Consider the following 15,347-nt stretch of genomic DNA (forward strand, 5'->3'; position numbering starts at 1 on the left):
TATTGTACTAGACAGTAAGCAAACCTGCTTTCTGCTCCAGAGGGAGACATGATGTCTGTCTTCCAAGGCTGCTCACTATACAAACATCCTTGAAAAGCTAGTCCATAAAGAATGTAAATTAGTGCCTCTGATGCTAAACAGGTAGTAACATGAGAGATCCGTAGGGAACTGTCTTCCAATTCTCAGCTTTGTGTCGAAAGCTAGACCACATAGATACAAAGAGAAAAGTCAGATACCCTAGGTATTTAAAAGGAAAAGAGCTAAAACATTGTCTTTAAGTAAATTGTTTTTTAAAGATAAATTTTATTGTAACCAAAGAACATACAGATTTAAACTGATAACATTTTCTTTTTAATGTAACAGATCAAAATAGTTCTTTTCTCTATGAATCAAAATGCATATAATTTATGCTGAGTGCAGTGGACCCAGGTACTTGGGAAGTTGAGGCGAGAAGATTCATTGGGTACAGGAATTTGAAACCAGCCTGGACAACATAGTGAAACCTCATCTCAAAAAAAAAAAAAAAAAAAATGTGTCAGCACATTGTACCCCATATAAGCATGAATGTATTCATGATCTATGTGTATTTGACTTAATAAAAAAATTTTTTTAAGTGTATAATTTATTCCACTGCATAGAAGGCAGAGTCACATATTGATTAAAAAGCAATCTATTTAAGATACCACATGAAAATATATTTTCGAAATGAATGTGCAATAAAAACTTACATGAAGTTAATAGTTTATTAGCATCTAAGCTGCATATTGGTAAGCATCCTTAAGGAATTTAGGATGAGATGTGAATTAATTAGCTTTCTAAATTCAGGTAGTTCTGCAGACGAACAGGAATCAGAAGTGAAAATATTCCATTTGGGAGCATGTTGTTGGCTAATAGTTGAGTCCTGATGGTTATTCTGCAAAGATGTATTAGTTCACATGGATCTTTGTATCTTGTTGAAGGGATGTAATCCAACCAATTAGAAATAATTGGACGTCTTCCTAAACTCAGCTGTGTCTGAAGAAAAGGAAAATATTTTAACTTTTATAATGTTTCATAATTTGGATTAAGTCCAAAGTATTAACTCTTTTAGTTTTATTTAAATCAATAAAATAGATGTTAAATTTATATAAGCCTTAGTAATTTTTTTCCAAAGCATTTTCACTTGAGGCAGATATTTTATTCTCACATTATTTTCACAATGGTAAAGTTTAAACAATACATCTAAAGACACAAGGCAAAACTTTTCTACAATTATGTGTCTGGGCAAGTTTTAATTTTAGGTGGGTTATATTTATATTTTATTGTATTCTCCATCTAGAGCAGTTACTATAAACTTGGCTATACACCAGAATTATCTGGGAGATTATAAAAAATACCACTGATTCTGATTCAATTTGTATGGGCTTAGACAGCACAGACAACATAAAAACTAAAAGTTCCCCAGGTGATTCCAGTAGAGTAAAACTTCGTACACAGGAAGACCTGCCTGGAGGCCTGTCCAAATGAAAAGATGTCTTTTAAATGTTTAGGAAGGTATCTTTTTAGAGATTTAATCCCAGAAGACAAATGTCAATAGTTTGACTTGGGAGGAAAAGTCATTACTGTATTCCAAAGACATTTCCCCAGTAAAACCTATACACCACAGGCTACATGACACTTTTCTTACCTAATTATTACACATACATTATTCATTCATTCATTATTCCTTATTCATTATTTATTCAATCACCAACTATTTTAAAAATATCTAATACACGCTCAACACTGTGCTGGACCACGTGCTTGGGATATTTGCTAGGACTTGCAAAATAGACACACGCTTTGTGCTCACAAGAGTCGTGGTGTAGAGGTAGAGATCTCTAAACATCTGTTTACCATAAAATACATATTTGTGCTGTAACGGGGAAAAATAGTGGACAGTGTGGAAACGCAAAGCAGGGACAAAGTGTTCCATAAGAAGTTTTAATGCTATTCTTTAAGCTCAGTGCTATTTTAGTAAACTGCAATTAATTTAAACCCAACTATATAAATTCTCTGTTACTCAGGCAGGTTATTTTGGTCAACATACTCTATCCTAGGACTTTCCCACTAGGGTAGTACTTCAGGAACTGGTTGAGAACGGATAGATTCTGGAATAACTGTGTAGGACTAACACTGGACAAGGATGAACAAATTTTTCAAAATGCAAAAAAATTTAATTATTTTTTGTTTTAAAAATGGGTTGCCAAAATAATTTGACCAATTTATTTTCCTTACAGTTGGCCCAGGCATTGACACTCATTGTAGAGGCATTAAAGGAAAAACAAACAAACAACAATAACAAAAAAAAAAAAAACCAGCAGAGTTATAGAATTTCTTAGTGGGTTATTTCTGAAGTCACACCTTTAAAGATTAGGGGAACCACTGGAATCCTGGGTAGTTTGACTTTTTTAAATTTGTAGGAGTAGCTTCCTCTCCATTAAAGAAACTTATTTTTGCTACTAGTCCCATTATACATTTTAATGCTGAAACTTGCAGTTCATTTGGAAGGGTAAACATCAGTCAGTCTTTTCTAAATTTTATTTATTCAAAAAGCCTTATGAAAGAGAAGGTCTCCACATTTCAAAGGAATAGGTATTTTCAGTTGAACAAGTACTTTAAGCCTTTATTTATATATATATATATATTTTTTTTTAACAATTTTTTTTTATTGTTGGGGGATTCATTGAGGGTACAAGAAACCAGGTTACACTGATTGCATTTGTTAAGTAAAGTCCCTCTTACAATCTTGTCTTGCCCCCAAAAGGTGTGGCACGTACCAAGGCCCCACCCCCTCCCTCCTTCCCTCTCTCTGCTTTTCCTTTCCCCACCCCTCCCTCCTTCTTTCTCTCTCTGCTCTCCCTATTTATATTTTTATAATGTTTAAAATTTGCTATAGAATTTTGGATGGGAAAATGTGATTACATTTGTGGGGAAATATGTAACCTTCATTTTGAAATATTCTATTGGAAAGGAGGTCTGTTAAATTTTTTTAACTGATTTTGTTTTTAAGAGACAGAAATCTTAATAAACACAATTCATTATGTAATTAGAATGTAATAACATACATCTACTTAATAGCACTAAAACTGAAAATAGTTTAAAATTCATTCATATGAATATGAAACAAAATTATGAAGTGAAAGACTAATGTTTCAGATAATTTGGATTTTGCCTATTATTTTTAAGTGATAAGCATATATTCAATGACAAATGGATGTAATCTGTAGATGAAAATGTATTTTTCCTTTACAATATTATTTTAAGATTCATCAATGTTTGAGCTCAAATCTAAAAAAATGTTTTACTTACCTCTATTTCCCCAATCGAGATGACAGAAAGCACTCTGGAGCACAGCACTAAGCATGTTTTGGCATCTTCCTGGATGTCAACCAATTCGTGATCAACCATTATTCTCACTCTTGAAGGGTAGAGCAATATTGTTAAGACAATGTTGATAGGATTTTTTTCTCTTTCTAAGATTCCATATTGCAGGAGTATTTTTAAGATATTAGACTGTCTTGTCTGAGCTACATAAAGGAGTGGTGTGATGCCACTTAGTGGGCTTGGACAGTATACTGGCGTGAAGGTTCTGTGAATCAAACAAAAGAAAAGCTTGTTGAACATAGAGTTAAGAAATGTGATAAACACCGTCTTAATAGTAATGTGAAAATAATAGTATTATCTTAAATATTAAACACCTAAAATGTAACTTTACCTTTATGTATGTCTTAAAAGTTCAGTCTGTGACTTTAAACTGAAGGTTAAAAGAAAACTACTACTAAAGATTTAAACCTCACTTACGCATACACTTGTAAAAATAAAGAGATTTAGAATGTGTGGACAATGTTTACTTTCAGTGATAGGAATTCTATTTAACAAATCTATACTGATTAGGACACTATCATATAACTGATGTAGCTCTAGAATATCTAAAATGGAAGAGGACAGAGCTTTTCTATTTGACTTTATTAGCAGAACAGAATTATATGACCATTTTGATATTTTTGTTTTTGTTCTTCTTGATTGTATGTCAGACACGAGCTTGGATTGAGTTTGGAGATTAGATGAAAAAGGCATAAATGCAATTACCTTAATTCTATTTTTTTCCACTTAATAAAATTAAAATTGGTATTCCTGGGCTTAGGAAATGTAAATTGTAATGAGAGCCATATCAGTTTCCACAAGGGCAGAATATTTTTTTTTTCTTCAGTCAAGTTTTGTCTCTTATAAAATCTTTTATTTTTTTTTCCTCGAATTCCTTTCCTCTCATGACAGAAATGAAACTGTTTTTTTCCTAATGTTATATAGCATTTACAATTGTTTCACTTAATAGACCTTTTGCTTGCTATTGAGTTGGTCAACATAAATGTAGAGTAAACATGGTTGTGATGTCCTGGACCACAGGAGATTTTATATTAGCAAGCTTTAATTTTGTCAAGGAACGTGGTTTTTAGGATGAAGGAAAAAGAATTTTTATTGATTCTTGTCTTTGGAATTCTCTTGACAGGCCTAAAATACTAATATATTCTGCAGAACAGTATGCAGAGCAAGGAAAGTCTTATTTAAAAGGAGGAACTTTAAGATCACAGATGCAGTAATTAAGATGCGAGATAGCATGGTACAATGATACCAGCAGTGGACACCTACGTGTTCTAGGTTCTGTGGTTTGGTTTTCCTAAATAGCTGCGTGATCTTGGGTAAGTTGGCATTTTTGAGTCAGTTTCCTTATGCATTTATGTACTCATTCACCCATTCTTTTGTAACTAATTTAACACTTGTCCCGAATGTACTGAAGAGACAAAAGATGTAGTCCTTGACTTTTACACTCTAGTTAGTAAAACAAAGTGATAATGGTAATGATAGAAACCTGTTCAGGGTACTCTAGAAGTGCTGAGGAGGGGTACTTAACTTCACCCGGGCAGCCATTTCCTGGAGGTTATCCAGAAACTAAGATTTGAAGGATTAATAGGTGTTTTCCAGTTAAGTTAGAAAGAATGTTTTAGGCCCAAGTATAAATCAGCAATGGAGGATTGCTATACCTGAACTAGCTATATAAAATAAATGTTTTGCATTAGATGAACTGTTACCAAACTCTTATTATCTGAAGAATCCTATAAAACTAAGAAAAGAGACCTTCTCTGGTTGAAGTAGATTTGAGGGTTCTAGAGCCCTCTCCATATTGGGTCTCTTGTCAGAGACCCTAAAATATAGTTGGAAAATCATTATGATAAACACTAGTTTATCTCTAAAGTTTTATCAAGCTCTGAAATACAGGATATTGTAATTTTTTTTAAAGGGTGGTATAGTTCAAAGTATCATTCTAGAAATTAAGATGTGGATTTTTTTTCATAACTCTGCCACTGGCATAAATATGTGTGTATGTATGTGTGTGTTTATATATTTATATTATGTATATGTGTATATATATGTATGCATATGTAGATATGTATATATATACATGGAAAGAGAGAGCGAGAGGAATCATCTCCAGACCAGTAACGGGGACAGTTTTCCAAACCACCACTGTATCCAGCTATTGCACAATTCTTTGCTTTGTATATGTTCTCCTTTATTTCAATTCTAGGACAAGTCCAGCTCACCTAATAAGACATTGTCCAATACACTCTTCTATGAAGTCTTTGACATCCTGATCTTTCTCTTACTCCTCACGGCACTTTGCACATACATCTCCATTAAGCTGTTATTTTGGAAAACGTATTTAACATCTGTAAACTTTCATTTTCTCATCTTCAAAATAAATGTTTGAGCAAGATTATCTATAAAAATAAATGTAAACTCCTAAGGGGCAGTATTTTTAATCTTAGTTCGTTACTTTCCAAGTGCCTAGAACAATGCTGGGCTCATTAGTAGGCACTCAGATATTTCTTAAGGGAAATATTTCACTATCATCTTTTGTGTTTGTGTGTGTGTGCGTATGTGTGTGTGTGTGTGTGCGTGTGTGTATATTTCTTGAATTTATTCTGTAGCTTTCAGACCTAACAAGATTTTTGTTGATGTGCTATCATTTAAACTTTTCTAAGGCTATTTATTCACTTTGCTAGTTGTTAGGAAGATATTTGACTTAAGAGCCTTGTAAATACGGGGATTCAAGTGACTTAAGGGACAAAATATACCATAAGTTGTCATTATTAAGATTTAGAGATATTAGTTGATTCTAAAATATTAAGATTGGCATTGCCTTTATAAAATATTGAATGAATACTGAAAAATGTTAGAAACATGACTAAAACTCAAATAGGTTTAAAACGAGATTTGAAAGTCTAATCTGTACCCAAATGACATATGATTAATTCTTGTGTTTAAAGAGTATGTTACTGTAAACCAAAATTTGCTTAATCTGTACTGACAGTTAATTATAACAGTACTTATATGGATGGAGTGCAGCAAGCAAAGCAAGAATTAGTTTTTAAATGTGAGTTTAATGAACTGAATCCTCTGTATCTGAAAACCTGTCATATACGCTTATGAAATGGAGCATAATATTTTCATATAGACATGCAGAGAATGACTCAGTTTTGTAGCTATAATTATTTCTGAATTTTTCCTACTTCCCCTTTGGTTTCTAGCTGAAAAATTTAATCAGCGCTTCTCTATAATAATTCTATCTGTGTAATGTTTCAGTCAACTTTCTTGAAACCATGTTTTCCTTTAAATCCATCAGACCAGTCTTTCTGAGTTATTCATCTATCTCTTTGGTGATTCTTCCTTACCCTCTTTAACTGACTCCTTTTCCTTTGCCTTAACATCTAAGTAAATGTGCCTAGACTTTTGACCAATTTTCATCTAACCAGTTACTCTCAGGCAATTTTCATCCCTGACCATAACTTTAACTATAATCCATTCATTTAATGTATACTATGTGCCAGGAATTGTTTTAGGTACTTAGTGTATACAAGTGAACAAAATAACGACCTCTAATGTCTTGCTTACATTAAGGGATAACCAAAAATAGGATGAACATAGCAAATAAGAAAATTTTATAATATCTGAGAAGGTAAGAAGCACCATGGAACAAAGAAAAAGAGCAGGGTAAAAAGTTGGAATGTGCTGTGAATGGGTGCAATGAGGGTATTTTCTGATTTTAGATGGGATAATAGAAGAGGTTATTACTGAAAGGTGAAATTTGGGAATGGAGGAGATGGGCGAGTAGCCATTTAGATATATAATGGCCCTGAGGCAGGAGTGTGTGCCTGGAGTGATGAAGGAAGAATGAGGGAGACTATGGCCTGTGCTTGATGGGATAACACACCGTGCAGAGCCTATGCATCGCTGTAAGAACTTCACCTCTTACTCTAAATGGAGTGGATAACCCATTGGAGGTTTGTGTAGAAGAGCACCATGATCCACCCTTTGCTGAGAATTTGTTATAGGCTAGAAGGTGGAAACCACTTAGCTTGGAACAGGGTGATAGCAGTAGAGGTCACCAGATTTTGTATATTATTTGCAGATAGAACCAACAAATATCCCAACAGATTAGGTGTGAGATGTGAGAGAGGCATCAAGGATGCACCTGTGCACCTAGCCACCTGCTGCGCATCCTTACCTGGATACCTCGTAGGCAATGCAGACTCCTATGTCCAACACTGACTTTGCAGGTCTCTCATAATATCTAATATTTGTTGTGTGGCATGACCATTGGGGTAGGGTGAATAATGGCCCCTCAGGATAGGAAAAAAGGATTTTGCAGATATGATTAAGATAAGGATCTTGAGATGGGAGAATATCCAGGTGGGCCCAGCGTAATTGCAAGAGTAATTGTGAGAGAATGGTGGAAGAACAGCCAATGAAGGAGCTACTACAGTGCTGGCTTTGAAGATGGAGGATGAGGCATGAACCCTGGAACAGAGATGGCCTCTACTGCCTATGCTGGCAAAGGCAAGGATGGAGCTGCCCCTGAGAGATTCCATAAGAAACCAGACCTGCTGACCGCAAGTGTAGCTCTGTAATATTCAATCTGGTATTTTTCTCTTTTGAGAAAAGGTCTCACTCTGTTATCAGAGTACAGTGGTGTCATCACAGCTCACAGCAAACTCAAACTCCTGGGCTCAAGTGACCCTCCTGCCTCAGCCTCCCATGGATCTGAGGGCACCCTAGCTGCGACTACAGGCACCCGCCACAACGCCCAGCTAGTTTTTCTATTTTTAGTAGAGATAGGGTTTTGCTCTTGCTCATGCTGCTCTCAAACTCCTGAGCTCAAGCGATCCACCTGCCTGAGAATCCTAGAGTGCTAGGATTACAGGCGCGAGCCACCGCACCTGGCCTTGCCTCAAGAACTATCGAACTTCTAGTACTGCAGCTGTTCGGGGAGAGACTGATGCAGGCCACTGGGGATGTTCTGTGAGGGCTGCTGCCCAGGGGAAAGGCTTGCTGATGAATTCGGAGGCTCCATCCACATCTCAAATTCTGTGATTGTGAAAGATCCAAATGATTTTCTGGTAAGTAGAATTGGCCTGTAATGAGTTTTAGATTGTGGATGCAGCTAAGTCAAAATGTATTAATTTTAAAACTACCTCTGAGGACAGTTGTCAGTGGCGTTCTGTCACGTTCTGCTGTGTTTGTCTTCCTTTCACTTTCCTTCCAAGTTTTTTCCTCTCTGGCTCCATTTTTAATTCTTTTCATTGCCCTCTCTCCCCTGTTTCCCTTTAACTTCCTTTCCTCGTGGGCCTGCTGGAGCTGCCTAGAGGCTTTCCTAAGCCAGCTGGTGACACTCACCTTTAGAAACCACTGACCTCTGCTATAGTCACGAGTATAATGGCTACTTTAAATAGTGCCTTTCGGAAGTTTTATTTGCTGATATTCCCAAACCACAGCTATTGTTTCATGTACTTGAATAATCATTGAGGAATATAGTCTAGAAAACAATTCTGCTTTAGCCAGAACCTAAATTAGTGTTTGACTGATGTCATCTGTTTTTTCATTGCAGACATTCTCCTGTCAGTGTGCCTCATACAGTGTTGCCTGCATAGTAAGGTGATCCATAAATGTTTTATTAAATGAACAAACAAATGTACATCCATTCTAATAAGACTAATAAGACATTAAAAGCAAAGAATAAGTGGTAATAGTGCAGAATAGGTAACTTAGTCTTTAATCTATGTTACAGACTCCACAAAGAGGTCCTTCCTATTGGAGGATTTATCTTCAGAAGATCCTCACTAGTACCCATTAGGTAGGCTGACATGTTCAGGCTAAATTTGGGGTCTTTAATATGCTTGACTTTTATTGTGGTTATTTCTTGAGAATTTAGAGTCAAATTTATCGATGTTTAACACACAAATAGGGAACTATTGTATTTAATAAGTATGACTAAGGGAAGATATGTCTATATTCTCGATTGTACTATACACATACCGTAAATACATGGTCTCAGGATTCTCACTCTGGGAGGCTGAGACAGGTGGATTGCTTGAGCTCAGGAGTTCAAGACCAACCTGAGCAAAAGCAAGACTCCTATCTCTAAAAATAGCCAGGTATTGTGGCATTCACCTGTTAGTCCCAGCTATTTGGGAGGCTGAGTCAAGAGGAATGCTTGAGACCACGAATTTCAGGTTGCTGTGAGCTGTAATGCCACGAGACTTTACTGAGGGTCACAAAGTGGGACTCTCAAAAAAAAAAAAATCACAGTATTAACAAAAACAATGTCTTATTTAAAGAAACCTAAGTTTTCTAACATTATCCTTTGCACTAACATGAAAGGTGTATGGAGCAGAAACACTAATAATTTGTTGTTACTTAACAATGTGTGCATAGGTAAACACTGAATACATAATGAAAGAATAAAGAGGTGAACAAGTGAATGAGAAATTAAATCAGGATTCCTTATCAATATGTAGTCACTATACATATTAATTTTAGAAAAAGAAGTACTATAGTCCTCTAAAGATAAATATTCTCCTTCTATGATGAAAGCATATGAGATTATTACCTCCATATCAGTGCCAGGTTACAACTTCTGTCTTGAACATAGTCTTTTGTCTTCTTGAGAAGCAATTCCACAAAGTCAGGATTACCTTTTCTGGCAAAAACCCAGTACAGAATGGTATTCACACATATTTCAGTAAATTCAAGGTTAAAATTTAGTTCAAAATGATATCCTGATTTTTCCACAAATGTAATATAATCTGTAAGCAGTATGTCAAACCCATCCAAGTCAACGTACCTCAGAATTTTTGCCAGCGTTCTGTAAATCCTTGGTTCATAACAGTGATATCCCCACTGACCCAAAAACTGCAAGGAAGGTCTTTTAACAATTTTGTCAAGGAGATTGCAGAATATATTGCTTCTTGGACAAGAAGTCTTACGGCATAATTTAGAAGATTTACTCATTGCTACTAAAATAGCAATACAGAAACAAAATCAGAGGTTGGCATACTGTAATCCTTCAGTTACATATTTTGATAATGTGGTGGGCTGTACTCCACAAACAGGAAGTGTCTTTTTAACTGCAGCCAGAAAATACATGAAATACTACCATGAAGTACTGGATGACATCACAATACGTGGAGACCTGTCATCAGCATAGGTCAGCAAGTTGGGTATTGTGTGTAACTGGTGACATTTAAGAGAGGGACATATGGGACAGACGTGGCATCCATGAGGGCTGAGATATAATCTTTTTAACTTTCTAAAAATTCAGCTCAGTCTAGTTTTTATACCCACATCTTTCTTAAGTGCTAAAAACACAGTCCACATATACATTAGACTAAATGATACTAATAAATAGATTGATTATTCTTTTTAGGCTATCTTATTAACAGAAAACGACAGCTAGAATGGAAAGCTCTAGTGCTGCTGTTCTTAGGTTTTGCATAAATACTGTTTGTTCTCACTTAATCTTCATAGGTTATTTCCTGTAGTTTCTAGTTGAGGAAATCGAGACTTAGGTTAAATAACTTGCCAATGGGCACTATATTGATTCCCAGAGAGAAAGGACTTCGTACAATGTTAACATTTAGAAACTTTGTTTTAAAATTTTAAATTTTATATACATTATTCCTGTATAAACCAAGGCAGAATATATACAGTTTGGGCATTAAAAGTATTTCAAGCTTATATAACATCCTTGCTCCAGTAAAATAAAGAGCAAATGGGTTACAGTTGTTTTATCACTTTTTAGTATTTGATGTTTCAGATACCTTTCTATAGCATTCATAGAGATCAGTCTGAACAACTTTGAGAATATGTATTTAGCATTTTTAAAGGTACATAAATATTTTTGTTCTCCTTTTGCACATGTTCTTTAAATGATATGAATGGCATGTCTTCAGGAAGAGGAAATTATAACTTTAGATTTGCTACAATATATATCCACTAATATTGGATTTAATTCTGTAAGCTCTAAACCAGTGGTTCTCAACCTGCGGGTCATGACCCACAGGAACTATATTAAAGGGCTGCAGCATTAGGAAGGTTAAGAACCACTGCTCTAAACTCTCCTTCCCTAACGTATGACCTAATTATTATAAAATAAGCATTGTCATCTTTCTGAAAACCAAGAGTTTCATATTTTTCCCCTATTTTTCTTTTTAATTTTCTCCAGCTCAAAAAATATAATTTTTTAATGGAATAGTTTTCATCTACCCTCCCCTGATTCTCTAAGAAGAGAGAGCTACCTTTCCATTTTTGTGGGTAGCTTACTATAGGTCATAAAACAAGAGCTCTGCAACCAGTGTGATGAAAATGTGTCAATCGGTCTATAAAACCAGTGTATGGTGCCCCATGATCGCATTAATGTACACAGCTATGATTTAATAAAAAAAAAAAACCTGAAGGTAAGCAGATAGTAGGCTAATCTTGCTTTGGGAAAAAGGAGTGTTTCAGAATACACATTAAAGGTAATAAAACATAAATCTCTGGAGGTGAAAATTTGATTGATCTTTTTTCCTTTTTTATGCTTTTATTTATAATTTGATTTCGGTATATATCTTTTGTAATCATAAAAAAAAGTCATGTTCACTTTGAATATAATAACCAGAACATAAGTCAAAAATTGTTACTGAATTGGTTCTTTAATTTTTTAAGAAAAATGATAGCCATTACTAATAGTAAACATAGAACAACATATTACATAGACACTCTGCTGGCTAAAATATGGAGTTCTTGTGTACTTAGACGACACAGGCAAGTGTTTTACATGTTTTTTCTCATTTAATATTTATAATTCTCTATTATTATCCTCATTTAGTGGTTGAGGAACCTGAGATTTAGATTGGTGAAGCCAGTTGTCAGAGGTTGTACAGCTAGTTAGTAGTGATTCACCCTAAGGCTGAGTCCATAGTTACTGTTCTCTGCCTTTGCTCAGCTGCCTCAGGCTTTGGTACAGCTTGTAACATCTATGTCAAGTAGAGCTTAACATTTTAGCAAATAGCCTGTCTTTAAAAAAGTGTTATTATATTGTATATATTTATGTTTCGTGTACTATATGCTAGTGATAGAGATATAGGGAGTTTCAACTAAATATCTTACTTGTTCTTTTCAGTATTTAAGATTGAATAACTTAGGCACAGATGGCATTTGGCCTTTATGTTTTGGGAGTAAGCCAAACACTGCCTAAAATTGTCACTCAATTGTTCCTTTAGGTAAGGTCATTCCAAACCTAGGTGTTATCTGACCGGCTGACACTTGTAATCATTGTTACTAACTAATCCTTGAAGTAATTCATTTCTATCAGATGCCTAAGCCTATAACCTGGCGGGGCCCAGCTACACTTTGTTAAGTGGGGACCATATCAAGTGCATCTGAGAGCCATTGTTTAAGAACTGGGGAAGTTCCAAGGGTGCAGCACCACAGCATCGGACCCCTGAGAGGGAGCCCTTGCCTAAGGAAAGGCGGCAGGGCCAAGCTCAGTGGGCTAAATACGCTCTCCAGAGATGAGCTTGTACAGTGAGCCACACATTTGCATGCATCAGCAAACCACAAAACAGATGTCCATACATAAGAATGACCTCTTGGGTTCAGTAGTGTAGTTTTTACATAATTATATAAAATTAGTAAGTTTGAAAAATTCTATCTATTCTATAAAATTTATGCAGGTTGAGCATCCCTAATCTAAAAATTCAAAATTTGTAGGTGGAGGGAGCGGGATTAATGGGATTACACCTGCGGTCCATCTTACAAGGGTATATGTGAATCTTAGTAAATGTGGAATGTAAAGGTCTTTGCAAAATAACTAAGAAAATGCCACGAAAGCTATGTTAACTAGTGTGATGAAAATGTGTCAAATGGTCTATGAACCAAGTGTATGGTGCCCCATGATCATACTAATGATCACAGCTATGATTTAATATAAAAAATCACAGCTATGATTTAATAAAAATAAATAAATATAAAAAAAATTAAAAAAATAAAAATTCAAAATCTGAAATGCTCCCTAATCTGAAACTTCGTGAGCACTAATGTGATGTCACAAGTGGAATATTCCACACCTGACTAAAAGTGGTACCCAGAGATGAGGCTGCAGAGGAGACAGATGTTCAGGCTAGGCTTACTGAAAGGGGAGGCTGACCGCCTGGGCATTGCAGAGATGTTGTCTGCAAGGAGCGGGGGGAGGGGGAGCAGTTAGAGACCCCTTTTATAGGGGGTCAGCACGGTCCACAGCTTGCCTGTCAGACCTTAGGGTCTGTTGGTGCGAACTTCTGGGGGATGGCTAGCCAGATCCTTTGTGACTTTGTCTTAGGAAGAGAGGAGAGGGTGAGGAAGGGTTTGTGTCTGGCTGCATTAGACCCCTCAACACTGACACCTTTGCTTTCTGATGGTTCGATGGATACAACTTTGTTTCATGCACAAAACTATTACAAATATTGTATAAAATTAGGCTATGTGTGTAAGGTATATGTGAAACATTAGTGAATTTTGTATTTAGGCTCAGATCCTATAACTAAGTTATATCATTATGTATATGCATGCAAATATTCCAAAATAAAAAAATGCAAAATTCAAAACACTTCTGCTTCCAAGCATTTTGGATGAGGGATACTCAATGTGTATGAGCCCCTTCCCCAGGCTTTGCCCTTCTCAGTACTACCCATCTCTAGCACTGATTTATGTTTTTAAAAGAAGATACAGTAAAAAATTTCCTGAAGTTTTTTAGGTGTGGGTAGGATGAGTGTATATTTCCAGAAGCAAACTGGAAAGTACATGTATATATTGTACAATGTCTTCAATGTATTTTAATAGTTCTTAGTTTTAAAGAGTACTTTAAATGGACCTATGGCCGACTGAATTTTTCCAATCTGAATTTTTGCTTTTCTATTCATGAATTGAGAAAGTCCTCAGGAAACAGACTCATAATTTTGTCTCCCTCAGGACTCTGGCTTGCTCAGAGACACAGTTGGTTACCCTCTTCTCTACCTCACAGCGTCTACTCAAATTTGTAACACAATTTTTTAACTTAAACTCAAATTTTTTGAGCTAGGCTATTTTGAGTCACAGCCTCGGCCAACTTCTTTTTTTTTTTTTTTTTTAATTAAATCATAGCTGTACATCAATGCGATCATGGGGCACCATACACTCGTTCTATAGACCATTTGACACATTTTCATCACACTGGTTAACATGGTCTTCCTGGCATCTTCTTAGTTATTGTGCTAATACATTTATATTCCACATTTACTAAGTTTCACATATACCCTTGTAAGATGCACCGCAGGTGTAATCCCACCAATCGCCCTCCCTCTGCCTACCTCCCCCTCCCTCCCCTCCCTTTCCCCCTTCTCCCTATTCTTGGGTTATAACTGGGTTATAGCTTTCATGTGAAAGCCATAAATTAGTTTCATAGTAGAGCTGAGTACATTGGATATTTTTTTTTCTTCTTGGCCAACTTCTGTGTGAGTTTTCCTTGGGACCATGTCTACCCTCCAGGTTAGGCAGTTGTGGCTAGAAGATATGGAAATCACAAAATATCTAGTATTATGGATACATTTTTTAAATAAACACACAGATGGTTTATATTGAGCATACTGGAAATACTTACGGTTTCTCACCGAAGAATATAAGCACGTGAATATTTTAGCCTTTTAAATACCAAAATCTAAGGTCTAATGTCTTTACTTAATACCTTAAATGTTCCACCATGGTCGATGTTCTGGAATTATGAGGACATAAAGGCTGACAGATTCTTTCCCTAGCTTTATTGAGCTACGTAAGGCTTTATTACTAAGACTCTCTCATTAGCTTTAATCTTTTCTCATTTTTTTTATTGCTAGTTGTACAGTAGTATCATCTAAAAATACATATAATTTTGACTCTGTGTGTATAAGTTACAGATCATATTTTTGTTTCCTGCCTTGTTTGTTGTCTAGAAATTT

The 15,347-nt window shown here is 35.6% G+C and overlaps 1 protein-coding gene across 1 annotated transcript; it reads right to left on the reverse strand.

The window, feature by feature from the left end:
* Positions 1 to 542: 542 nt before the first annotated feature.
* Positions 543 to 10,498, reverse strand: ASB17 (ankyrin repeat and SOCS box containing 17). The gene is made up of 3 exons (XM_053591877.1): positions 9,968 to 10,498; positions 3,331 to 3,610; positions 543 to 1,014 (listed from the first exon to the last, which is right to left on the reverse strand). The coding sequence occupies exons 1-3, from the start codon at positions 10,366 to 10,368 to the stop codon at positions 808 to 810; spliced, it is 888 nt and encodes a 295-aa protein (XP_053447852.1). The 5' UTR covers positions 10,369 to 10,498; the 3' UTR covers positions 543 to 807.
* Positions 10,499 to 15,347: the final 4,849 nt, after the last annotated feature.

Source organism: Nycticebus coucang, chromosome 5 (genome assembly GCF_027406575.1).
Source record: "Nycticebus coucang isolate mNycCou1 chromosome 5, mNycCou1.pri, whole genome shotgun sequence".
Classification (NCBI taxonomy): Eukaryota; Metazoa; Chordata; class Mammalia; order Primates; family Lorisidae; genus Nycticebus; species Nycticebus coucang.

Coding starts and splice junctions, on each gene's coding strand:
- ASB17 (XM_053591877.1), bottom strand. CDS start 10,368: ATGAGTAAATCTTCTAAATTATGCCGTAAGACTTCTTGTCCAAGAAGC. Junction 3,611..9,967: donor AACCTGGCACTGATATGGAG/GTAATAATCTCA, acceptor TTTGATTCACAG/AACCTTCACGCCAGTATACT. Junction 1,015..3,330: donor TCTCGATTGGGGAAATAGAG/GTAAGTAAAACA, acceptor CCTTTTCTTCAG/ACACAGCTGAGTTTAGGAAG.